At 50.7% G+C, this 25,202-nt stretch overlaps 1 protein-coding gene across 1 annotated transcript in view; it reads left to right on the plus strand.

Annotated features, from left to right (window-relative positions):
• The first annotated feature begins 8,716 nt into the window (after positions 1–8,716).
• Positions 8,717–25,202, plus strand: part of VWA1 (von Willebrand factor A domain containing 1) — a 34,995-nt gene continuing 18,509 nt past the window's right edge. Inside the window, exons 1-3 of the mRNA XM_040588153.1 lie at positions 8,717–9,109; positions 21,498–21,788; positions 23,154–23,274. Coding sequence (XP_040444087.1) covers positions 23,202–23,274 — 73 coding nt within the window. The 5' untranslated portion in view covers positions 8,717–9,109; positions 21,498–21,788; positions 23,154–23,201. The remainder of the gene's footprint in view (positions 9,110–21,497; positions 21,789–23,153; positions 23,275–25,202) is intronic.

Raw genomic sequence — 25,202 nt, forward strand, 5'->3', positions numbered from 1 at the left:
GTAGCAGAGGGAAGGGACTGAGGTGGTGGGTTTCTCCTCAGGATAGTTCCTCCACCACCCTGGGCACAGCAAGATATGTTGTAAGAGACCAAATTCGATGGGAATTGCAAGCACTCACACCCAGAGGGGTTCTGGTTCTTCCTAAGAGTAGGAGTTACTCATCTCTTGCAGAGTCCCCTTAGGAGATTGGCTCTTGCTCTCCATCTCACCACAGGCAGTTTAATACCCCACCTAAGAGTAGGAGTTACTCGTCTCTTGCAGGGTCCCCCTAGGAGATTGGCTCTTGCTCTCCATCTCACCACAGGCAGTTTAATACCCCATGTGCTTAGTTTGCTGTGAGTAACTCTGCAGGCTAATTTGGTCTGCACACTAATATAATTCCAGTGGCATATGTTCTGGACAATTTCTTTTGCTCTCTGTATTTTTGTTGCTAACAGCTTAATTGTAACTTGCATGTCTTTGGGGAAATTTCCATTGTCCTCCTTCTCCTCCCTTCTCTTTCACCAGTCACTGATGGCTGTTTCCAGCTCTGTCGGAAAATTTGGTTAGAATGAATGGAAGTGATTAAAGAAGGGATAATCAGGGAGCGCCTGCCAAGGGTTCCTGTACTCAGTCAGCTGATCCTCCTAATAGGAAAATGCTGCGGAATGGGTCACGGACTGCAGCCCTGTCCTGGGAATGCTCCTCTGGGACTGGACTGGGGCAAGCTGTGAGAGCTGTTGTGCAAACAAAAGGGACAAAGGTGAGAAGGCAAGTGGTATTTGATTTTAACCTGGGTTTCTGGTACGCCAGTGCCTCCACCTACATGGAACTAGTTGCTCACAACAAATCCACCTGTGGTTTCTCCCCACCCCAGGAGGTTCCGAATGGCAGAAGGAAACAGAGAAACTGTACGCTTTTCAAGTGTGTTTTGTAGCTTTGTTAAAATGCTAATATTGCTCTGAAGCCATCTGCCAGGCACGCATTGCCAAAGGGCTTGTTGTTTTAGAGTTGTGGAAGAATGTGCTAATAAATAAAGTTTATATGAAAAAGAAAAAAGAAAAAAATCGATAGTAACACAAGAAGTCTGGAAGGGTACATCTGCTAGACATTGCAGACACCACTTCCCAGGTCTCTTGGAGCCCTCAATTTAGAAAAACCCTACCAATTACCGTGATTCATCTCTGTTCGGAGGTCTGCGCATTGAAAAGAGACTGGGAAAGAAGGAGACAAAAGAGGCTGTTGGAGTCTGTGATGACCACAAACCAAGATTTCACTTTAAAACCAACAGACTAGAGAAAAACAATTAACCTGGACATCGCCAACACCTAAGTGTTTCTAAAAAAAACCCCTTTTTTTCAGGGAATTAAGTGCAACTGGCTCTGTTCCAGGGCATCGCCTGGCAGCTCCGCGCACCAGCAGTTGTCACCCATTTAAGTCTCCATGGTATGTTTCTTCCTCATAAGAAATTTCAAGGGGAGGAAAAAAAAAATCACTTTGTTTCTCGAGGAAGAAGGGGAACGATTTCCAAGGAATCGAGTGTATATCTGTTATATACAGTAGCTCTTGTGGATGGAGGGGTTGTGCACCCTTAGGTGTCGTCTGGGGGTCCCTAGAGGACCCTTTGCCTCCCAGCTTCAGATTAGCTGCTCTGTTCTGTGCCACAAAACCTTCTGCTGAAGATGTGCAGCAACACTGAAGCAGAGCACAAGTGGTGGTTTTGTGGGCTACTGCACCAGATGCAGGGACCAGGAGACAGGACTGGGCCAGGTAGCTCTTGGTCATGGTCTTCTTGGTCATTGCTCTTCTGGTCACGGTGCTTCTGGGGTTCACATCTGGACATGCATAGCTGGATTGGCCTCTGGGTTTGTGGTCCCTCTTTACCCGTCTGTCATCTTCCAGGGTGGAATTTCCCTTAATTCTATATATCGCTTGCAAATGCATGATGTAGCTTGTCCTACGCCTGTTCTATTCTGTGTGCCCAGGCCTCAAGATGGTGCTGTGGGGCTGAGTCTGGAACATGCCGTGGTGCATCCAGACCTTCGGATTTGCGACAAGCCAGTCTGGGACACTGTGCTGTTTGCTACCTGTGACTACAGCCAGCACCAGGGATGCAGGGAAGGCAATGCACAGTTAGCTTCTGGTTTATATCCAGAAGGAGAAGCTGCAAAGCCATGGGGCTGGGTGGATGTGGCCTTGAGCACACAGGCTGGGTCACAGCTTTCCCCATCCTGCAGGCTCTCCTTCCAACCGTGCACCTGGGCGCTGAGTCTGGGATGAATCCCTTCTGATTAGGCAAGGCCATTTCTGGGTTACAGCATCGCTCACCAGAGTTTGGGCCAGATCTGGTCCTGCTTAGCTGGTAAAGGCTGAAAAATGCAAAGGGGGAGGGAGTACACGAGGGGATGATGCCATGATCTGTTGCTGGAAACTGGTGCTATTTCACAAAAGAAAACTCAAGGGGATCAGTGTCTTCTGGCACAATGCACACATTTTCTGTAACTGCCAGCAGTCACCTCCCAGGGCAGTGGTCATTGCCTTCCCTTTGACCTTAGCCTCACCACTCACTGCAGCTGAACGCGAACTTGACTCCCACGGAGCTGAGCTGCTGACGGGAAGAATGGCTCTGCCCATCTGTGGCAGCAAGATCGGTGGGGGCTGCCATCATTCCCCCGTGAAAGAGCAATGCAGAGGCAGGCTGGGCAACGCTCCCGGCTTGTGTGGTGACAACCCAAGCAAAGGATCTACACCCCATTTTCCAGACCCTGACTGGGGCCGCCTCCCAGCAGGAAAAATAGGGACATTTATCAGACCAACAAAAGAGCCACTTTTCATGAGAAGAGCCATGAATTGCCCATACTGGATGCTCAGCGCTGCGAGGGTTGTTGCCGCTGTCAGGGTTTTGCTTTGCGTTTATCCCCTCTGCCAACACATGAGTTCATGGAAATGCTGGCAGTTGATGTGGGCAAGCAGGACAGCCTGGGATGCGGAGGGACCAGACCAGTGGGTGGGTGCACTGGAATGCCAGAAGCAATTCAATAATTCAATCCCAGCCAGTTGTGTCAGCCAGCTCCTCCCCAGCCACCCAGCGGGGAGGCAGAGCGCCCACCTAACCGGGGGGCTGGGGGGGACACCCTCAGCACCCACACCAGTTACGCCAAACGAAGTGCAATCTAAAGCTGTGCTCCAGGAATGCTGGTTTGCTGGCGGTGCTGCCCAGGGGACCTTGTCCTTAGATTCCTTCCCTGGAGCCAGTCTTAAGGACTGCCAACTGCAGAGGAGCAAAAGGGTGTTTACTCAGGACATTCCCTGCATTCAGTAGGATGAACGAGGGCTAGTGAAAGGGGCACTGCCACTTAACCAGCTTCTTAACTTGGAGCTGCCTGTTGAGCCGTGCCAGCTGGTGAGCACTGGAGTTGCATGCACCTACCCAGCCAGGCAGCAGGCATTTTACAAAGGTGCTGGCTCTCCCTGGAGCTCCGTGGCATCAGGATGTGGCACTGAACAGGCAGATTAATTCCTCCTGCTTGCCTGCAAGCACTGTGCTGCTCCTGCCCTCCAAGCGGCAAGGGTAATAAACCCATTTTATAGATTAATAAATCTTTTGTCAACCCTTTCTGATTTGTGTGGCACCAAGCAGGAGGCTGCTGGAGTACGTTAAAGCCTTTGTGAAGTGTTGCAATCCCAATAACATCGTTTTGGACTCTTGTGCCCATCGGTGCAAGCTGGCAGCTGATGTGATGATCAGTGCAAGGGGTTAATCACCATTTCCCATCCCCTGCACCTATCCTGTCTCTCTCCCACGAGTGCCAAGGAGTGAGAACCTGCCTAAGGAAGACGGTTTTAAGTAACACAGTGAAAACCACTAAAAGAAAGTAACTGGCCGGGCTGGGGAGCTGAAGGGGCAGGTGGCCAAGAGCGTGAAGGGCTCGAAGTCCCTTGTCTGCAGAAGAAAACACAGGACTGCGGTTGGCTCTGCTGGACATGGCTATGAAAGCAATCTGCGCTTGGGATCTGGTGTTGATAAAAGCCTTGCTGCTGGTGAGCTGCTTGGCAAATCCCCAGCATCTCCCAGGTGTGAGGCTGAGCAGAACACGATTAAAGGCTGCTGAGGATTTCACAGACCAGCTGTGACCACCTTTAATACTGCTGGAGGTAATTTTGTGACAGGCATTTGGGGAGGAGGAAGGGGAAACAGAGTTATCCTTTTTCTTTTCCTGTGGTGTTTTAGCATATACGTGTCAGGCTCTGGAAAGCTGGGGCTTTGGCCAGATCTACTGGCACAAATTCTCTTACTGGGTGCTTAGGGGGGAGCTGAAAAGCCATTCCCAGCCCATTTAGGTGCTGGAGATTGTTCTGACATCCTGCCTCTGGGGCTCCTTTGTAACACAGGTCATTTAGAGAACCAGGCTGATGGGGAGCAGCTGGGGGAGCTGGGGGGGCTCAGCCTGGAGAGGAGGGGGCTCGGGGGGACCTGATCGCTCCCTACAGCTGCCTGACAGGGGCTGTAGGTAGGGGGGGTCGGTCCCTTTTCCCCAATAACAAGTGACAGGACAAGAGGGAACGGGCTCGAGTGCACCAGGGCGGGTTTATATGGGATATGAGGGAAAATGTCTTCACCAAACGGGTGGTGAAGCCCTGGCACAGGCTGCCCAGGGAGGCGGTGGAGTCACCATCCCTGGAGGTGTCTAAAAACCACATGGATGCGGCGCTCAGGGACATGGTTTGGAGGTGGGCTTGGCAGTGCTGGGGTAACGGGTGGACTTGGTGAGCTTAAAGGTCTTTTCCCACCCAAATGAGTCTGTGATTCTCTGATCGCTGCATGAAGTAATTTGTTCCACTGTTGGCACAGCTGGTGGGCTCAGCATCGTAAAGGTCAAGCAGACCATACTGGGAAGGACTGCTGGGTCAAACCAGAAGATGCTGACGTGCTTCTGCCCCCTAAGTCTCGGTGGCAATCCTCCAGCAGGTATGGAGTAGACGGGGATGTGCAGGGCTGGACCTGGTTTTCATTGGTTTGTGTGAACCTCAGGGGGAGATAAGAAGCAAGGCAAAAAAACCCAACCACCCCAAACAAACCAGTCAGGAAAACAGTGGTGCTGTCTCGTTTGCTTCTCTCCTTCCAGATGTCGGCAGTTTCACTCGTGCCTGCTTTCATTGTTTCCCAAGTGCATAGTATGGAGCTAAGGAAACCAAGCCCTAGACCCTAAACAGATGAGCAGAAGTAAAAATAGAAACCAGGGGAGCAGACTTCCTCCCAGACATAAGCATCTTGTTGCTGAAAGCCAAGAATATCTGCTTTGTTCCTGAAACTCCTCCTGGCTCCTTCACCAGCTTCTGCTCACCAGTCCAGGCTGTTGCAGCCCCAGTTGTGATGCTGAGGCTGGGGGTCCGCTTTGCATATCTTGGAAAGACCCACTGAGCCAGTGTTCCAGAGCAGACTGATCAGAGCCCGTTCCCACAGACGTTAACAGTTACAGAAGTGTTTATTGTCCACTTTGAAACTGTCCCGATCTAGAAATCTGGTGCCACATGCATGAGCAGTAAACAGGACCCCTCTGAGCTATCCCACCCCTGCTGTGCATGGATCTCTGTGTGTGGATGGAGACAGAGATGTTCAAGCAGCACGACTAACCCTTCTGGATATGGTTTTGATTTGACCCATTTTTGTATCAAGAAAAAATACAGCACCTGGTCTGCAATGGTATTTTACCGCATGTGTGAGGAACAAAGGGCTGTAAGAGCTCTGCATCATGGAGAGCCCAGGGGAAACCTCCTCAAGGCCACTGGGGCTGGGCTGGGGCTGGGCTTGGAGGGAGCGCTGGTCAAAACAAAGAAATGTTTGCTGTGGAAAAGAACACGGGGACCTTGTTCAGTCCCTCGCCACCCATCGCTTTAGGAAGCCCCAGACTGCTCCTGAGGTTAGTGGTAGCAGGGAGAGTTCGGCTGTCTGGTTTCTCTGTTTCAGCTGTGGTGACCACGTTCCCATGGTGGCTACCAGCCCTTACCTTCAGACTCCCACTTTTTCAGCCCTCCTGGAGCCTTCACCTCCCTAAATCATCTGCAGAACCGGTGCCTGTTGCTGAGGTGTACACAGAGTCCCTCCGCCCGCGCAGCACTCGCTGTTTCACAGGAACAAGCGTTGGCCGAGTCCAGCTGGAAAATAAACGTCCTTATCTCCTGAACCGAGCGCAGCCAGACAGCACGGTCAGGGACTGGCTGGAGACTCAGGCGTCACCACAACAGAACCTGGGAAGGGAGAAAGAGATCCAACCAGTTTGCTGCAAACCGCTTTTGGGTAGCTCTTATTTCTTCTGGGAGTTAGCTCTCCTTTCTCACACTGCCCTTCCCCTCATCAGGTCTTGGCTCATGGACAGGGAGCGTGGAATGGTACCTGCTTTTGGGGAAAGATGCTTTTCCAAAGCCCACTTTTCCTGCAGGCACCAGCCGCACCTCGTGCTGCTGCTGGGCGCAGAGTTGCCATGTAATTTGCCTGGCTCTACCTGAGCCAAATGCACCAGGCAAATGCTCTGCTGGTGACAGTCCGGTGGCCTTCTAGTCACAACCAGACCCCAGGTCCTTAGAAATCCAGAGAAAAAACCAAAAGCATACAGAGGAAATCAGTCAGACTTCTTCAGACCACAAGAGGCTTTTAGTTCAGGTTACAGGGAAAGAGTTAATCCAGCCTTCTGATTTCCTTCCTATTACTAACGCAATACTCGACATCCTATGTAAGCAGAGCGAGCAGGGGTAAGACAGAAAACCCTTTTGCCTTGTTGCAATTAAGGACGTCATGCAGCTGAGTAAGGGTGTGGATAACTTTGTTATTTGCCCAGTTTGCTCTCCGTAGCTAGGCATGGCTCTGCACCTGCCCGTCTACGTGGGCTGGACCATTCCTGTTAGCACTTGGCCCATCAGGTTTCCCTGGGCTTCGTGGAGCTGCTGTGGGTGGAACTCACCTAAACCACTTGGTTTTGCTCATCAAGGGCCTTTTGTCGATGGAGCTTTTCCGTGCTTGCCTTGACCATTTCATTTCTTATCATGTCTTGTGCTTTTAGCCACACGAATGTGGTAGCCAAAGGGTGTGATACACCTTTGGGGTTGTCTCATGAAGATAGGAGTGATGGAGAACAGGGTTTGTTATTACATGTGAGCCAGAAAAATCCAGTTGGAGATTTCTTGGAGTACGAGCCTTGCAGCAGAATCCCCTCATTTCCACCAGAAAGGGTACTTTGGGTCATAGTTATCAGTGAGGGAAGGTTAACCCTCCCCCTTGCACAGCTGCCAGCTTTTCAGTACAGGGGGTTGATGCAAAATGGGATTATTTACGTTGGATCTGTGGGCTTAACGGAAGGTCAAGTCCCAGGGCAACAATATTGGTGCCCGCAGCTGCCTCTTTATACAGGCTGTTGGCAGCAGAAGGGTACCGCACACTGCAGCCTTGGCTGGAGTCGGGACGGAGTATTTTGCAGCTTGCTGAGTACTCTGCAATTGGCAAAAGCTGCTGAGTGCTGCGACGGCAGCTTCTGCCACTGTGCGTCTGCATTGGGAAAGATGCCGGGTGGATGCTGGCCCTTCGGTGGCTACCATCCCGCACAAAACAACTCGATTCCCAGCAGAAGGAAACTATTGGTTCTCTAGAGCAGTAAAGATATGTTCTGAACTATCTCGGAGGAACTCACAGACTCCCACTAACAACGGTTACAAGGAAAACCTGAAGACCACCAATTCCCCTTTCTTGTCCCGGGAAGGACCAGAAGGATCTACAAAAGGGATCCAGCCTGAGGCTCACCCAGGTTGTTCTCTGTAGCCATCTGCACCCCGGGGTGGCAGCTGTCCAGAGCAGCTGGACCATCTCACCGTCAGTCCTGCTGGATATGGCTGGTCGGCAAAAACCCAGGAGCGTTCTGGAGACAAGAAAAATTCTCTCCAAATCTTGGCCAAGTGTTTCTTTGGCACAACATATTTTCATGAAGTCACTGTTGGAGTTGCTCCCGCTGGCTAGATCATTCACAACCAGAAATGAAAAACTTTCTCTTTGGGGCTTGAGACCCCTCCCGTGCAGGGGACCTTACCATGGTCCACCATAGGATGTATCTGTCTTTACATTCCTGCCGGCATCCTCTTTAACATGGTTATGTCTGCGACAGAAGGATTTAGGGTACTTGCTGCAGCGTACATGACGTAGGCTCAGTCTCCAGCTTTCATGCTGCTTCCAAAACTGCAACACCGGAAAGTCTTGTCATCACTGATTAATGAGCAACTGTAAAAAGAAGGAGTCCAGGAACCACTGCGTTAAAACTGGGTGTCTGCTTTTCGATCTAAAGTCCTGGAAAATGGTTGATGCCGGTTAGGGTCAGAGGTCTAACGTATAGGGGTGAAAAGAATGTGGGTTTGCTGGGGTCTCCAGCTAGCGAAGGCTGATGGAAACTGGGAAAAGCATGTCTCCTGGCACCTAGCATGGTCTGAAGGGCCAGGAGAGGAGAGTGAAGAACTCCCAGAACTTCACCACTGCTTAGAGGACTTCTGTGCAAGGAGAGAAGGTCCTGGTAGCCTACATGCATCATGATGCAAGCAGTAACATAGCCTCGGGGGAAGACTGCAAACAAAAGGCCCTTGTTTCAGTTTCACAGTTCCGTTCTGCATCTGTTTTTCTCATCCACCCCTCTGTGACACCTCTCCATCATCTTCCATGCACCACCTCCATCCCTGACAAGCTTGCAATGGCCCCCCCAAGAACTTCTCAGCATCAGAGCTGAGGAAAGGGACAGAGCACATGGGACGAGATGCTCTAATTGACTTCTGAGTGGGGAAGGTATCAGAACAGCCACATCCTTGACAGGTGCCAGGAAGCGATGCAGAGGCAGCAAAAGCCCCATGTGTAGGAGAACTCCGCTGAATGGATCTGCCAGATTTCCTCCAGACATGCAGGCAGGATGGGCAGGCAGGGCAGCCCCAGCGCTTACAGCAGCCCAGTTTGACCAAAGCTTCCTTGCATTCTCTTGAGGAGCAGAGCAGCACCTGGGGTGACCAGCTGGATGTGCCCATGGGTGATGACTTCCTCTCTTTCATCTGCTCAGCTTTGGTTATCCTCGCCTTTTGAGGACTAGGAGTGGAAAATGTGGCAGTGGTAAGCGTTACTTCATTCCTTACAGGGTTCAGTGCTGCAGCTGGGAAGGGGAGGAAGAGTTGGAATTGCAAATTTTCACGTTTTTAGGAAAGACAGGGATTTCAGTGTGTGTATAGAGGCGTGGGTCTGCGTTAGTGTGTGTTTAGGTGTTTCTCTGCTGCTGTTCAATATGCTATCCCTCTGAACGTTTAGTGGCACTCCCAGTGACCTGCCAATTTTTGGGGGGTTTTCTAGGACCAATCTCTAGGAATTTGCTGCAGTGGCAGATCTCCAGAAGGCTAATTGGTTTAGAAACACAATGGACTTCAATTCCTTTCCAACCTGAGTGATGTTTCTTATTTGATGGATTCCTCTTTCCTCTCCTGCAGGGAAGTGAGGAGCATAGTCACAGATTGAGGTGTTGGCATGAATCTGTTATAGGGCTACCTGGTGCCAGTTCATGCATGTGTTGAAACAGATGTGGGTAAGAACTACCTTGGAAAGAAGGTTGACAGCAGCAGTCCTTGGGCAACTTGAGCAGATGATGGGGTTTATTTACTTGAAAAGCCCCAAGGAGTGAGTCAGTGCTCACCCAGGGAGATTGCTAAGAAAAGTACACTTATTTCAGGGTAATTTGGGGTGGCTCTGGTTGTGTATTTGCTGACTGAGCTAGTGAGAAACAACTGCAGCACTTCTCTGGTTCTGCATGTCCCAATCTCAAGGCACAGGAGATAGCGTTATCTAGTGGCAGAACTTTATGTCATTTGCTGTTCAAGTTCACTATATGCAAGACCTAATTATAGATGTTATGGGTGTGACTAGGGCTGGATAATCCTACCAATATGAAAAACTAAACTAGAGAGCCCTGGAAGTGTAAATAATTTACTGGCATTGCTAACTCAGAGCAGCAAGCTTGGCGAGGTACTAGGCTGCCGTGGACCGCAATCCCAATTCTAGTTCTTCCAACGCACTTGATGTCCAAGTGTTTAATAACGCACGCCCCAGCGTGGACAGGCTTCCCAGAGTCATAAGACAACTGATGAATTATGACAATTATCCTCTGCCCTTAAATTAAGCCTGCATGGAGCTGTGTACAGGGCTGGTGGCTTATGGAGGGTGTTCCTAAAGAGCCGTGGGGCAGCCCTCGGAGCTGAGCACCTTTGCTGTGGGAAGCTGAGGAGCAGGGACCACACCTGGGTGTGACGTGTGAGCCTGGAAGGGTAGAGCCGGCTGAACGAGAGCAGCTTGGTTAGATGGTTAGATCCTCGCAGAGGCAGAAAGCGCCGCATGTTTCTGCTGGTGATGGATGGCAGGGTGAGATGCTGCATTCACATTGCTGTCTCTTCCTTCTTGGCCGGAGAAATAAATTCATCCCTACAGCGGGAGCCTGTGCCTCTGCTGGAGAGCAGAAAGCCCATTTCTGTCTAATAGTGCCACTTATTTGCAGGGGAATATTTTTGCTCTTGTTGTTCTTTCATCGTTGGACAAGGCATTACAGCACCCAGCTCCAGAACAAAAGCCTCTTATCCCCAAAATAGATGGGAATTGTTTTGATTGTTTTGCACGCATCGAGCCACCTCTTTCTTCATGGACTACTGGAATTGTAGCTATTTCCCAAGGCTGATGTGGGAGGAGTACAAGGCTGGCAAGACGTGCAATAAGGAAAGGATAGCCGTCAGGCATAGCATTTCCCAGCAGAACCCTTTGCTGCCTTCAGGCTTGTTTACACAACAAGATTTTTAATCTAGGACTCCATGCCCCACCTGCCTTCTTCAATGGTAAACAGCAACCTGCTGATGGCAGAAAGTTGTCCTGGTTGGTTTTTTTTTCCCCTCTATCTTTTTCACCCCCTTATTTCTCACCACTTTAAGATTTCAGCACGTTTGTCCTACCCTCTCAGATTTCAAAGTGGCCCTTTCCAGTGATGAGTTCAAGCTGAACAACGCAGGCTTGTGTCCCCTATCAGCCACCCACGCCTTGACTGCCACACGGCATCAGATGCAGTTGGGCTTGTAGCCCGCGGTGGGACTGGTCCCTGCCCCTCAGCAGCACGTTCACCTCCAGGCTGGGGAAGGAATCCTGCTGTGCAGTCCTTGGAAATCACAGCAGCCCTCTCCCACCCTTTTAATTTAGGAAATGACAGACCTCAAAGTGAGTCTGCCATGGCAGGAAAGGATGTGGGAGGCTCGTGCCAGCTCAGGAGCATTGGTTGGGGGTGGGCAGCAGCCTTGCCCAGGGCTGCGTGTGCTGCTCTCCATGCTTCCCCTCCTCAGCTTGCCCGTGTCCTCCTTTGCTCCAGCAGCTGGACTGGCTCTGCTCCTTTGGGCCAGAGAAGCCAGAATCCCACAGGGAAAGGCTGTGGGAGATGGTGACAGGGAAGGAGGTTACCTGTTGTGTGGCTTTATGCTTGGCTCTGCTGATGTCCACCTGCTTGGTGTGGTGCTGGCTTGGATGTGACACAAGACAGTGCTCTCCTCTGGCACTTGCTGCTCCAAAGTCGGGATCCACAAGGCACCTGCACCCTGAGAACCTGCTGAACGTGTGGAAAATGAAGAATCAGTGCCTGCAGGAGAAACTCGGAGCTCATCCCATGCTACGCTCCGTGAAGAGGAGAGGCAGGGCATGCGAGAGGAGAACAGCCTTAAACCCAGGGCTTTCAAGGGCTGGAGAGAAAATCCCCACCCTGACACTAACTGGCATGGGACACACACACACAAGTTTCCAAGCGCTACAGGATCCCAGAGTGAGCTGGCCAAGGCCAGCTGGGCTGGAGGAGCCCTGCCGGCAGCGCAGGGAGTCATTCCTGTTCCTCCCACTCACTCCGCAGCTGCCTCGCTGGGTTCAGACAAAAAGCGTGATTGTTTTTTGTGCTCGTTCCCGCTCACATGTTTTTGCCTTATGATTGAGAGGGGGGAAAAGGCTTCAGATGAAAAGCGAGAGCTCAGCAAAGCCTACCTTAGAGGCAGGCTGGTTCTAAACCCTGAAACTGAAGGTCACATCCTTTCTGGCAGCCTTGGACCAGGGACATGAGCTCTCCCGCGGGTCTCTGGAAATCCCTGTCCTGGACTGGTCCAGTTGTGCTCCTCAGCTGTAGCCACACAGGTGCTGAACCTGTTCCACCCTGGCATGCTGCTTCTCAGACTCCACTTCTACTGAAATTAATCTTCTGGTCTCAGAGGCTGCTGGCATGAGAGAAGGAGTAGGAGCGGTACCTCCGCTCCCCCATCTCCATCAGAGGAGGAGGTCTGCAGGGCTGGGAGGGAGGAGGCTCCGTCACCTGGGGATTGAAGCCGATGGAAAATCGGCCCCATTCTCTTCCGAATTCCAGGCTTTGAGCAGAGAGCACGGCTTGGCCGGTGTTCGTGCAGCTGTGCCTGAAGTGGGGGCCAGACGCTCTGTCCTGATAGGAACCCACAAGCCACGTACGGCTTCCCTTTCCTGTTGTGGCTGGCTGCAGGTCCGAGGGGTGCTCAGAGGCCCATTCATCAACGTCTTTGCCGGCTTCCCCACTGGCCCCCTCAAAGCTACCACTCTAAAAATTCAGCAGAGCCTGGCAAGATTTAGACAAGCCTCTAAAAATAGAGCACACCTGAAATACAGCCGGACTATCCTGTGCTGCTGGTTTGCTCGTTCCCTGCCATGAACAGGTTGCAGCAGCAGGGGATGAGCTCGTGATGGGGGATTCCTGTCCCGATGGCTTCTCGTTGTGCGACCACTACTTGCCTCTGCCTGAAGCGTGAGCCAGAGATGGATGGAACAGTGCTCTTGTCAAATAAGCTGCTATAATTCACGCTAGTTAACTCTATCAAAGAGTTAAAGCCCTTCAGAGAACACACAGCAGGCTGTCAGAGCCCGCAGAGCTGCGTGGGGGATTAGGCTGGAAAACTGTCTTGACAATTACTGGTGTGATTCAAAGAAATCGAGTACAGAACCTGAAATAAGCAAAACAGGCAACAATCCAGCCTGCTGGGGGAGAGAAGCTGATATCCTTTGGCTTGGCTCTTTCTTTACCGGCTCCTCCCTTGGGCACCCTGCAGACAAACAAGACTGTCCAAATGCGTGAGCCTCCTGCACACACGCGAAGGATGCTTTCTCTGACACGTCTTGCTCGTACACGTGTGCTACACACGCCTGCAGACTGCTCCAAGTTGTCTTCTCTCTCACAGGCTGACATGTTAGGGGACTGTAATTCTTGAGAGAGGCTGAGAGTTCTCAAGGATGAGAATTTGCCATTTAACAGGAAATAGCAGCTTATTGCGTAGCTGGAAATTCCTCAGGAAACCCAATTCTAAGAAGGTTCTCTTCAATTTGGCATTTCCCAATGGTCTGGGCTTTCCTAACAGGATAGAGACAGGGGTTAAAAAGTCAAGCAGTAAGGAAAATGATCCACTCTAAAGAATAGCCTTTGGTTAAAAATTGATCGCTACATCCAGACCTCATTTGTACTGCTTAAAGTGGGTCCAGCTTTCGGAGCTATGCTGGTTCCTGGCAAGCCAAGTCAGATTACAGGCTGGGTCCAGCTGGGAAAAAAAGCAGTAAAATCCTGTCTTGTAAAGGAAATGAGGCAGGAATCTGCAGTTTTAGAGAATCTCTGCTGCAGAGTCCTGGGTTCTGATTCCACATGCAAGCAGAGCCTGGCCTAGCGTGGTGCTTAGTCCTGTACAAGCAGCCACAAGCCCTGTTTGCACTTCAGTCAATTACCTGTCCAGTGTGTCCCACCGGCATGGATGCTGCTTTGGATTTGACCCGAGGGCTGCACTGCAGCCTGGCTTTGGGAAAAAACAGGTTTCACATTAATATGAAGGGTGCTATATACTCCAGGGACCACCTACTAGAATGTCAAATCCAAAATGAAAGGCACTTCCAGGGAAAAAGCCTTCAATGTTTTCCTCCCTCCTGGAGTGGTTTAGGGATGGGTTTGGCAGTCCTGGGTTACTGGTTGGGCTTGGTGGACTCAAAGGTCTTTTCCCACCCAAATGGCTCTGTGAAGGCAGGTGTTAGGAGTGCTTTGGAGCCAGGTCTGCAATGGGACTGGTGGCCACCGCAGAGCTGGAGCGGAACGTTCTGGTTAAGCTATGGCATGGCTGTTGCTCTCCGCCCTGGTATTCGGCTGACACCAAACTTTCCTGCCAGGCTCTGCAGCTCAGGAAGGAACACACAAATTTCTCCCCCAGGAGTCTGTAAATGCTCATGGTTTCTCAGGCATAAACGTGAAAGGTTCCCCCTCTTCAGAACCCGTAAGCCCAGCTAAGTCCAAGGAAGCAGTGTGAGCTGTATGGAGCAGTGGGTTCAGCAGGAATATGGGCATCTCTGGTCCAAACTGGCCATTCTTCCTACAAGTCCTCTATGTGACTGGGCAGTTCAAAGCTTATAATACAAGTTTTCCAGTCTTTGGAAAGAGATTCTGGCCTGAGGGACCTGGTGGGTCTCTGCTAGGGACCATCACGGTCTTGCACCCTCACTCCTCTTGGAGCTGTGGAGTTGGCTCTTCATGTGTTGCCTCAACCCACTTAATCGTGGCAACATCGTCGTTGCAAAGCAGGGATTGAGAGCGCTCCTCTTGTAAAGGCTCAGGCTCCAGAAATAGTTATTTTTGCACATCTGTGTCCTCCTCCCTTAGTATTAACACTGGAGTTGGGATCGCTGCACAGATGGTGTATTTTGGGGCAGCCCTTGTCCGTACAAGCCTTTGTCCTGCCGCTTTATTTGGAGGGTTAGTGTTTCCTACCCTGTTCTTCCTGGTCCTGGGCTGAGCTGAAAGCACAGGGCTGAAGCAGTGAAGCAAAGAGCTCTCCGTCAGCTCTTCTCGGGGAGGCTGATGCATGTGGACAGCCACTACCATCGCCGGCAGTGGGGCGGAGGATGCGTTATGACAACCCAACGGTTACGAATTCAGCCTGCTGCACACAAGAGGAGCCTCTGCAGTAACTGGGAGAGACAGAGCCAGGGATGTCAGCTATTTCTGACCTACCTGACAAAAGGAGAAATCCAGAACCCTCTGAATGAGCAAGGAGTTGCTCAACATTGCCTTTTGTTTCTCCTGGTTTACCCCTTCACTACTATGTAGCTGTGTGGGGTAGCCTACCCTAGCTGTGAGCAGTTACGATGGGTCAAAGGGATTACAACAGATCCAAGCAGGAGCAAGGAGAAAATGAAAGCTGTGGGGCTGAGGTACCCTGAATTCAGACGGGTAAGTGAGCCTGGACCGGAGCAGACCCAAGCGCTCCAGCTCTGCTTTGCACCATTGACACCCAGCCCCCCCACTGCCCCCCTCCCCCATATCAGGTTGCTCTTTGCCCTGCTCCTGGAGCTCTGCAACTGATCTCCTTTGGTCCTACAAATGACCTCATTTGGTCCTACAAATTTTCAAACGTTTTAGAACACGGAGGCGAGGTGAAAGCAAGCAGCTAGTTGAGCTGCATGCAATTCTGTGAGTTTCTGAACAAACCTGCCCCAGCTGTCAGGTTGCTGTGTGGCCACCAGTGCGTCTGACCCTGTGTTTGCTGGGATCACCCCTTGCAGCCCGTGATGATGTATGGATTGTTACATTAATAAATGTACAAAAATTAATTAAAAAAACCCCAAACCATGAAAGAGCTGGATGTATTGGCTCTTAACAAGTCAAGTCTGTTCTTATGGCTGGCTCAAAAATAACGGTGCAAAGCCCCACACCAGTCCATCGCTGCCATCTTTACTTAAATGCCTTTTTTTTAACTGTAATTTATATTTACTGTAAATGCCCTTAGAAATGTGGAAGGAGCAGCAGCTGCTGCTAGCCCTAGGCCAGTTGTCCTGAAGACAACAGGAGCATTATGTCAGTAAAGCATGGCTCCTGCACGCCCTACGGTAGAACTACGTGACCTCTTGCCCTGATGCATGGCTTTTATCGGATGCAGCCAAATTTTGGACTGGGCTGCTAATTCAGGGCGTACTTTCTGAGGCCTGATGAGACTTTCTTCACTGCCTGGTGATGGGAGCTGGCTTGCTATCAGCAGCTTTGCTCCTCCAGCTGCGCTGGTGCAGTTTCAGCAGGTGGTGGAGGTCACAGAGCCACAATGCTGTGTTGCTGCAGAGCTGTGGCAGCAGCACCAAGAGCTGAAGCTTTATCACAAAAACAGTGATAAAGGAACGGCGCTCGCTCTACATGTAGCATTTATGACCTGCCTTCTGGGACTGCCTTGCCAATGCTGTTGTAAGCCCATTTTTGAGGCAGCTAGAGCACTTGGAGCATCCTGGTTTGGACATGTAACTGCATGGGCAGAGGAGGGTCAAGTGCAGTGCTTTCCCAGTCCCTTCAGACGCTGAACTTGCCTTGAAGACATTCCTCTTGCTGATCTACTTCTCTGTTACAGCATCTGAAGTCTTGCTCTTCTTGCCTGGCACCTTGGAATCCAACCCCAGCTCCTGAATGCTGCCAGGAAGAGGTTGCAGGGACATCACCTTCCATTGCTTCAGCATCCTGTACAGGCTCTTTATTGCACTTGGCAGTCTCGTGATTTGCCCTAGTCTACAGGGTCCGGCTGGAAAGGAGTTAATTTTCTTCACAGCAGCCTGTATGGTGCTGTGTTTCGGATTTGTCCCTGAAACAGCATTAATAATGCCCCAACGTTTTGGCTATCGGTGAGCCATGCTTGCACAGCACTGAGGCTTTCTCTTTGCATCTCTGCCTGCTGCCCCTCTCCACTGAGTAGCCTGGGAGCATGCCAGAAGTTGGGAGGGCTGGCCTGAATAGACAGCATATTTTTAATATGTCCTGAATGGACAGAATATTTACAATATTCCTTAATATATGATGGACTCAGCAACAAAAGCTTGGGGGAAATGGGAAAGTGGGGACTTCTGGGGTTATAGCATTTATCTTCCCAAGTAACTTTGACACGTAGTGAGACGCTGTTTTCCAGGAGGTGGCTAAATATATGTTTGCTGTGGGAAGTAGTGAATAAGTTCCTTTTTTTGGTTTCCTTGTGCATGTGGCTTTGCTTCCCTTATTAAACTGCCCCTGCTTTGCCCCATGAGTTTCTTGCTGCTGGTGGATGCTTAGCTGCTGGCTGGGGTCAGCCCCCGGCACCTAGCTATAACACTTGGGTGCAGTCAAGATTCTCTCTTCATCAAGATGTTCTTCAGCAGCTTGCTCACATCTTCCAGCACTGACAGCCACTACATCATCTCACTGAAAAGTGGAAAAAAACGCCCTTTAAGTGAAAAGGCGTTTCACTTATAAATGCTGCTCCACTCCTGAAATGCCATGGTATGACTCGGTGTGCCTTTTCAGCCAAGCTGCAATGCTCTCTCTAAATGCCTTTGACCAGAACTAGCGGGCTGCTACGGTTGTCTAGGATATTAGCAGAACAAAACCGTAGATGGAAATGTGCACGAGACAAGTAGAAAGGGACCAGGCAATTGGATTCAGTCCCAAGAGAAATGCCAAGCGTACAGCCAGTGCAACCTGGCAGTAATAAGCTGCGGTGAGGAGACATGACTTACCCCCGATCTGTCCTTTGGCATCCTGCTCAGCAAACAGCTCCCTCCCCACTTAGTTTATCTAGCTGATGCTAATTGGCAGGATAAATTGGCAACAGCATTGATTACCATTTCCTTTTGCTCTGATGTTATTTCTCTGCAACAAAATCACCCACAGGTTCAAAGCAGGTTTGAAATGGCAAGAGGTGGCAGGTATGGAAGCATCATGTGCTGAGTTTGAGTTGCTCTAGGAGCATCTTTGGGCAGCTGGAGTTCCAAGGAGCTGAAGGCTGTCTCGTGGGTTGTCAGCAGGACTAGGTTCTCTTCCTTTCCAAGCAGATGCTTCACTGCCCCTTCTGATGCTTCCTGGAATTCCTCAAGGCAGACTTGTGTGGAGAGACCAGGAGATGCCCAGGATGTGGAGCTGGAGAGGAACTAAGGCTGTTGGTCCATCCCATCCCAGCTCAGAAGGATCCTGGGGGCTGTAAGTCACTTTGGTGTCCGAGAGCTGATGCTTTGTGACAAGCTGCCTCCTTCAGAGCTCACCCAAGCGCACGTTGTCCAGATCTCATGAAACCTGAGGAGCAAGTTGTATGCTGCCTGGGAGCCAAGGGGAACTGAAGCCCCTAGCAGGAGCAGGCAACAGCTCAGGGAACCTCATCCTTCTCGGTGCATTAGGCATCTGACATGCTTGTGTCTACCTGCGTGTTATTTCCATAAATTCCTTCATTTTAGGCTGTTGCAAATGTATACGAGGGAAAATTAGGATGCTGTGTCCTGGCGCGACACCATGCTGGAGGGGAAATGGCAGGAGTGCCCACCCATGGCACTGTTTCTGAAGAATTATTTTCTTATTGCTGGATGTTTCCCAGCTATATTTTAGGAGGGTCCTGATAACTCTGCAGCCAGTCCTTTAATACTCAAATGGGAAGCAGCCATTCCTATCCTGAGACTAATTTGAGCGGCTGCATTCTTCCAGAGTAGATCTGTCCTGCAAAAATTTTGGACATATCCTAAGCTTTAGTGTCCCAGTATCCTGACACTAATTTGGGTGGCTGCATTCTTCCAGAGTAGATCTGTCCTGCAAAATTTTTGGACATATCCTAAGCTTTAGTGTAATACTGCTGCAAGTAGTTGAAAAGCTACTGTGCTTCACCCCAGCAGTGGCCGTAGTTTTGCACTGGGTGACTTTTTAGGATGCTTTGGGATGAAAGAGACCATCTATAAGCTAGACCTTACCTCACTATGGAGTCATTCCTAGTCACTGGGTGACTTTTGAGAAAAATAAAGCTGGTGAATGCTGGGAGTAGACATGTCTATTTTTGTAGTTTGTCTTCCAAGTCAAACAAAAATAAGAGCTGACTTGAGGCTGGAGACTGCATGACACACTGTTAACTGAGAACTGGCAGCGCGGGGCCTGATCCTCTCCCCTGTAAGCCAGAAGGGCATTTCTGGAGTCAGTGGAGTTCAAGTTCACTCCCTCCAGCCGCGCAGCCTGTAGCTGTTTAAAAGCCGAGCGTGCCGCAGCGAAGCACTCAGGTGAGCTATGCGTGGTTAGTGTCTGGGGGGGAAACCGGGAGTCAGCTGGGAATGTTGTTGGTGCTGTAGTTGCTATCCACATCCTCCGGGTCAGAACGGAGCTGATGTCCCAGCAGGAGCTGGCAGCAGTCTCGCCTTCCAGCCCAGACCCTGGTGCACGCAGTCACGTTGGATTCCGGCACCTTGGGGAACTACCCGTCTGTGCCGGGATGCACAAGCTTTCCTTAGAATTCCAGGGGGACCTTCTACCCACACCGCTCTTACAGTGCTGCTTTGCTTCCTTTCCAAATCAGGAATTTCCAAAATGCCATATATATAGATGGCTCTGCCAAACAATAACTTTTATGTAAGGCTGAAAAAAAGCCTGTGTTCCCAAAAGCCTGTTTGTTCCAGCTGCAGTAATTTGTCTCGGAGGATATTGCATCTTTTCAGAAACTGGGTGTTGTTTACATCCCCAAAATGTCAGGGCAGCAGCGGCGTGCCACCAAAGCCTCCCCATCCACAGAACACCCAGGCGTAGCACCGAGGGTTTGTGCTCTACAACATAGATGTGTATGTGTCTGAATCTTGGTAATACCAGAATCAAAATATGGTAGATTGCTGGGTTTAATTTGTTCAGGGTTTTTTTGTTTTGTTTTGTTTGGCTGTTTTTGTTTTGTTGTTGTTGTTTGTTTGTTTGTTTGTGTGGTTTTTGTTGGTTTTTTTTTTTCTTTTTACAATCGTTAACTGTTCCTGAGCTGTTCTGTAACTTGGCATGGTAAGAAGATGGTCATCCTCAGTGAATTTTGGTCAGGTCTATGACAAGGAGAGAACGTGAGCTTAGCATCGACAGGGAGCTGAGCCTAAGCTGAGATCTGCAGCTGCATTTTGGTCCTGTGTAAACAGGAGCAAATCTGGAGTGGTACTGCTGGCTTCCCAGTGCAGGATGCAACCAGGACAGAATCAGCATTCACATAAACCAGTCTTACTGGAAACAGGATCTGTCGATTTCATTGAAGTTTAAAAATAAACCCAAACTGTGTAAGATCTAATTATTTTCCAGGCTGTGTTTTCCTGCTTCCACTTATCCCAGCAGGATTTGCAGGGAGATAAAGGCTGAAATCTCTCCAGACTACAGGGTGTGAGGCTGAATGGCATTCACATTGATAAACTGATAAAAAAGGGAATTATTCTAAGATGAGCAACCCTTCCGTGGAAAGACTTCCTTGGGAAGTGAGTAATAGAAGGAAATAATCTCCAGGCACCGCTGAGCCCTAGCGAAGGGCTCTCAACACGCACCTGCGAGCCCTGGGGACCAGACCTGTTGCATTTCTAGCCCGCTGTCTCTGCGGTCATCTTCTCTGAAGGGGTCACTGGGGCAGAAGGAGGACAGGAGCAGGTGGACGTTGAGCTGAGGTGGTCAGAAGCAGATGGCTTGCAATGGGGCAACCCTTGCTGCCTCAGGCTGTGCCTTCTATGTCCCAGAGTACAACCGGTAGGATATACTCATAGGATATATGAGAGCAGCCAGTAGGATATAATTACCGGCAGGGAACAAGGATGTGACTGAAAAGCCCTTCACTCAAGAGTGGTTTGGAGAGCCTTGGCTGCCGTCATGGTCAATACATCAGCAACTGAACTGAGGGTGAACGTGCGCAATGAGAATCGATGAATTTGGTCCGGCTGGGGTGATCGCTCATGGTGTGGTTTGCTTTGCTGTGTAATTTGCCACTGGAAGCCTGCCTGCTGAACGATGCTACGGACTGACAGCCTCACTGCTGGAGCATCTGGGTGCTAAATAAGTACTAAATGAAGTACTGAGTGCTAAATAAGCTCAACTCGGACTGGGGCAGGCCAAACCACGCCAAGGTGGAGGAAAAAGCTTGCTCTGGATTTGGAGGGGCGATGAGCAAGCCCACTGCGCCTCTGGTCAGACCAAATCCAGCAGCTAACACCCAGACTTACTTCAGTGTGTCAGGGAAACCAGCTCGCAAAAGTATTTGGTCACCATGGGATCACACCAGGATCCAGATGCCACCTTCGGGGGGATGTCACAAGTTACATGTTCTTGGTATGAGCAGGGTATCTAACTCCGTTGAGTACCTGGGATAAGGCTTATTCCAGCCTGTGTGAATTGGTGGGTGAGGCTGTGGCTCGTACAGGGCTGTGCTACGTGGGACTGAGGAATGGTCCAACCTGACACTGCAGAGCATCTTCGTGATACGCTGGGTACCACACTGGCAGGAGAAACACCAGAGTCTGGGGCAATTAACTAGCGACTGAATTAATGGTGTCTCAACTGGATCTCATTTCTTGGGCCTATTCTGACTTTCCATTGGGTTGATGAGTTTGGATACAACTTTTTTTCTGCCCTGCACAGCTCCTTGGCTCTTAATTCCTGCTCTTTTTTTTTTTTTTTTTTCTCTTACAGTTCCCAGGAGAGAGAAAATCAAATTGGAGGAAATACTGTTCACCAGTTTCAGAAATCCTACAGGCTTCTAAACATTCTTCCTTTGCTACTTACTAGCCTGTCTTGTTGGCCTCTCCCCATGTTAAGGGAGATGAGGGTTGATTGATCTCTTCATAACTGGGTGTAACTCTCCAGCTCTTCCCCACCAGCAACATCTCGGATCCGTCCAGAAGTAGCACACGTTAAAACCTTAAGTGAAAAAGTGAAAGGGGCTGTTGCCACCTCTACCTGAAGAGCAGGAGCCAAAAGCAGGTACGTGGACGGCAGGACATCCCTGAGGAGGGACACCAGGTCTGGCCCGTTTGTGTCCTGGCAGCAGTCCCTGCGCACGGGGAAGCGGCATGACTGTGTGCCGGTGAGGGCTGGGCTGAGCAAGGGACACAAGGGACATGCTGAGTAGTGCAAGGGACAGGCTGGGCTGAGCAAGGGACATGCTGAACAGCGTAAGGGACATGCTGGGCAGTGCAAGGGACATGCTGAACAGCGTAAGGGACATGCTGGGCAGTGCAAGGGACATGCTGGGCAGAGCAAGGGACATGCTGAACAGCACAAGGGACATGCTGGGCAGTGCAAGGGACTCAAGGGACATGCTGGGTAGCACAAGGGACATGCTGGCCAGAGCAAGGGACATGCTAGGCAGCACAAGGGACATGCTGGGCCGAGTAAGGGTCACAAGGGACATGCTGGGCAGAGCAAGGGACACAAGGGACATGCTGGGCAGCACAAGGGACACAAGGGACGCACCGGGTAGCACAAGGGACATGCTGGGCAGCACCAGGGACTTAAGGGACATGCTGGGCAGTGCAAGGGACGTGCTGGGCAGTGAAAGGACACGCTGGGCAGCACAGGGGACATGCTAGGCAGAGCAAGGGACACAAGGGACATGCTGGGCAGCAGAAGGGACATGCTGGGCAGAGCAAGGGACACGCTGGGCAGCACAAGGGACATGCTGGGCCGAGTAAGGGACATGCTGGGCAGCGCAAGGGACACAAGACACATGCTGGGCAGCACAAGGGACACGCTGGGTAGCACTAGGACCTGGGGAACGCTCTGCCTACCTCCTCCCAGCAGATTAGCCAATATTCCCAGGGCAGGGCACTGCTCCCCAGCCTTACTCCGTTCTCTTTCCTCTAGATACTGTTTTTCCTTCTTCTAGTTCATTCCAGAGCGGAGCAGCTTTGGATTTCTCCGCGCTTCCTCCGCCCCCCTCCCCTGGTAGCTGGATAGCTGCCAGGGTCTGGCAGGGCCAAAGTTTTATCTATAGGGATATATTTTTTCAGCCCAGCCCAGCTGCACGCAGGCTGCCTGCAACTGAACCCACGCTCCTGGGGCAAGTTTGACTGGGGAGAGGATCAGCAGCAGGGGTGCTGCTTGTGCCTCTCCTCCAGCTATTGCTGTCAGGATGGATTTATGGCTTTCAAAGGAGTGAGGGGCAGCGGGGGGGGGGGGGAAGGAAAATTGCCTACAGGAGCCAGAGTTTACACCGCAGCCCAGCAAAACATAGCTAAAGAAGCAGGCGGATCTCAAGGCATGAGCAGCATAGAGGTGGCACCCTGGGATCTGGTGGATCCTTGCACGTAATATGACTGATCTTAAGCCTTTCATCTGCCTTCACAGAGCCAAGCTTTTGGATTTAAGGTAGTTTGCCCGGGACCAGACTTTGCTATGTTGGCCAAGGCAGTGCTTTCCCTTGGTCTGTGGCTGCAGTTCGCTGTGGGACAGAACACACCTGAGAGAGGTGAGTGCCTGCAAAGGTGATGCTTTCCCTTACTATTTTCCCCCATTTAATACCTCCTGGTCCTTCTTGCTTCTCGTAAAACCTTTTCAGAATAAAAGCTGAAGCTGTATTTCTGCGTTAGGTGTAGAGTTATACTTCTATGTTACTTTGCTGGCACAAGGACAAAACAAACAAAAAAACCTTTCTAAAATTACCGTATTAGAAAGAAATTTAATCTTGCTTGCTTCCAGTCGTGGAAAGGAAACTGCTTCAAAAACTTGCAGAGTTTAGTGTAATTATATGGAAAAAGTCCTGACTGTTACCGACGTACTGAGGCACATGGAAAAAGAGAAGCAAAAAGTCGTTGATCCTATACCTGCCTTGTTCTCTTGCTAATCTCTGTAATTCAATCCTTGCATTTCCTCTTTAAAACGCTTTCTCTTGGATGCTGTTCAGGGAAAATGATTACGGGTCAGTCACGCAGAACTGACAGCGGGGAAAGGGATGTGGAAGAGATGAAGGTCTCATTTCTGGTGCCTGCACCGCAGTGCCGGGCAGGCGGCTTTGCCCACATCGCATCATGATGGCTAAGCTGATGCAATTGCTTTTGTTCTGCCTTGTGTTCACAAGTGGAAAAAGGTTCTGTTCCGTGGCCGCAGGGCTACTACTGCTGGCTGCATCTGGTTTTTGCTGCACCTGGGAAATGTAATCCAATGCAAAAGGAACCTCTTGTCTATCTGGACAGGAGGTCCTCAGGCAGTAGCCCAGACTTCTGGGGTCTAATTCTGCTCCTGGTATGCACAGCAGACTGTGTGTATTGCTCGGATCCCCTTACAGGGTGTTGGATTCTATCCCTCAGTGACACAGGGCGGTTCGGGAACGGTACTGCTGCCTCGGGCTTTGTCACCGCGCTCCTGTTCTCACAGACAGGGGTTATTCCTATTGTCATACAGTTCTGCTGCCGTGGGAGTGTATGTGGCAGCTCCCCAGCCCAGGCTCAAAACAACGCTCAAACCTTCAGAGTACATGAAAAAGCAAGCCGTGCCTTCCCAGCAGGGTTGTGCCTTGCTCCAGAGGCAAAATTGTGCGTGTTGTGTTGTTGACGCGCCGACTCTGGCTTGCATGCTGCCAAGCACCCTTAGAGGAGATGAACCTGCTGGTGGCAAGGTGCCCGTTCCCCAGTGCCTTTGATGGGGGAGGAGGGCTCCAGGTTCCTCCCAAGTGCTCCCTGGAGTGACCTTGAGCAAACAGCCTGTCTGCTAGGGCTCCTGGGCATGGGCTAGCTCCTGCCTGGAGGTGCCGTGGTGGTGTGCCATGATGGCACATGAAAGGAGCTGTCTGAGGGGTAGGGATGCACGCCCACAACTCTGTTTCCTAGGGACATGACTGAACGTGAGTGATTGTGGCTTTATTCTGAGCTGCAGTGGACAATGCAAGGAAGCCACTGGGTGGCCAGTGGTGCTGCTACATGTGCAGGAATGATCAGCTTTTTCTGGGCAATGGCTACTTAGCGCACCAAGGCAGAGCATCATATAACCAGTTCCATCACTTTCCTCTTTGAGTCCAGATTCAGATCTCAACTATTTGATGGTTTGGGCTTTGATAAATGGGACTTAAGTTGTCGTTACCTGGTTACTCTGGACTAGCATCAGCAGAAAATGATGGGGATATGCCTGTGGGTGCAGCAAGTGAAAAATAAAGATGCAGCCCATCTGTACACCCTTTGTAGAGGTCCCTGCACTTGCTGATCTCTGAAGCACAGCTCACTACCTGGCATAATTCCATGATTCCAGGACACTTGATGCTCTAAATAAAACAGCAGAGATACTGAAACTCCTGAAAAGATCGTAAGAGATGGTGATCCAGCTTCCTTCCTGCCAGAGGAATTTGTCTGAAGGGCCGTTTCTCAACCTACAGCCTATAATCTGTGGTGTGGACGAGCTGGAACC

This window comes from Falco naumanni, chromosome 3 (genome assembly GCF_017639655.2).
Source record: "Falco naumanni isolate bFalNau1 chromosome 3, bFalNau1.pat, whole genome shotgun sequence".
NCBI classification, from domain to species: Eukaryota; Metazoa; Chordata; class Aves; order Falconiformes; family Falconidae; genus Falco; species Falco naumanni.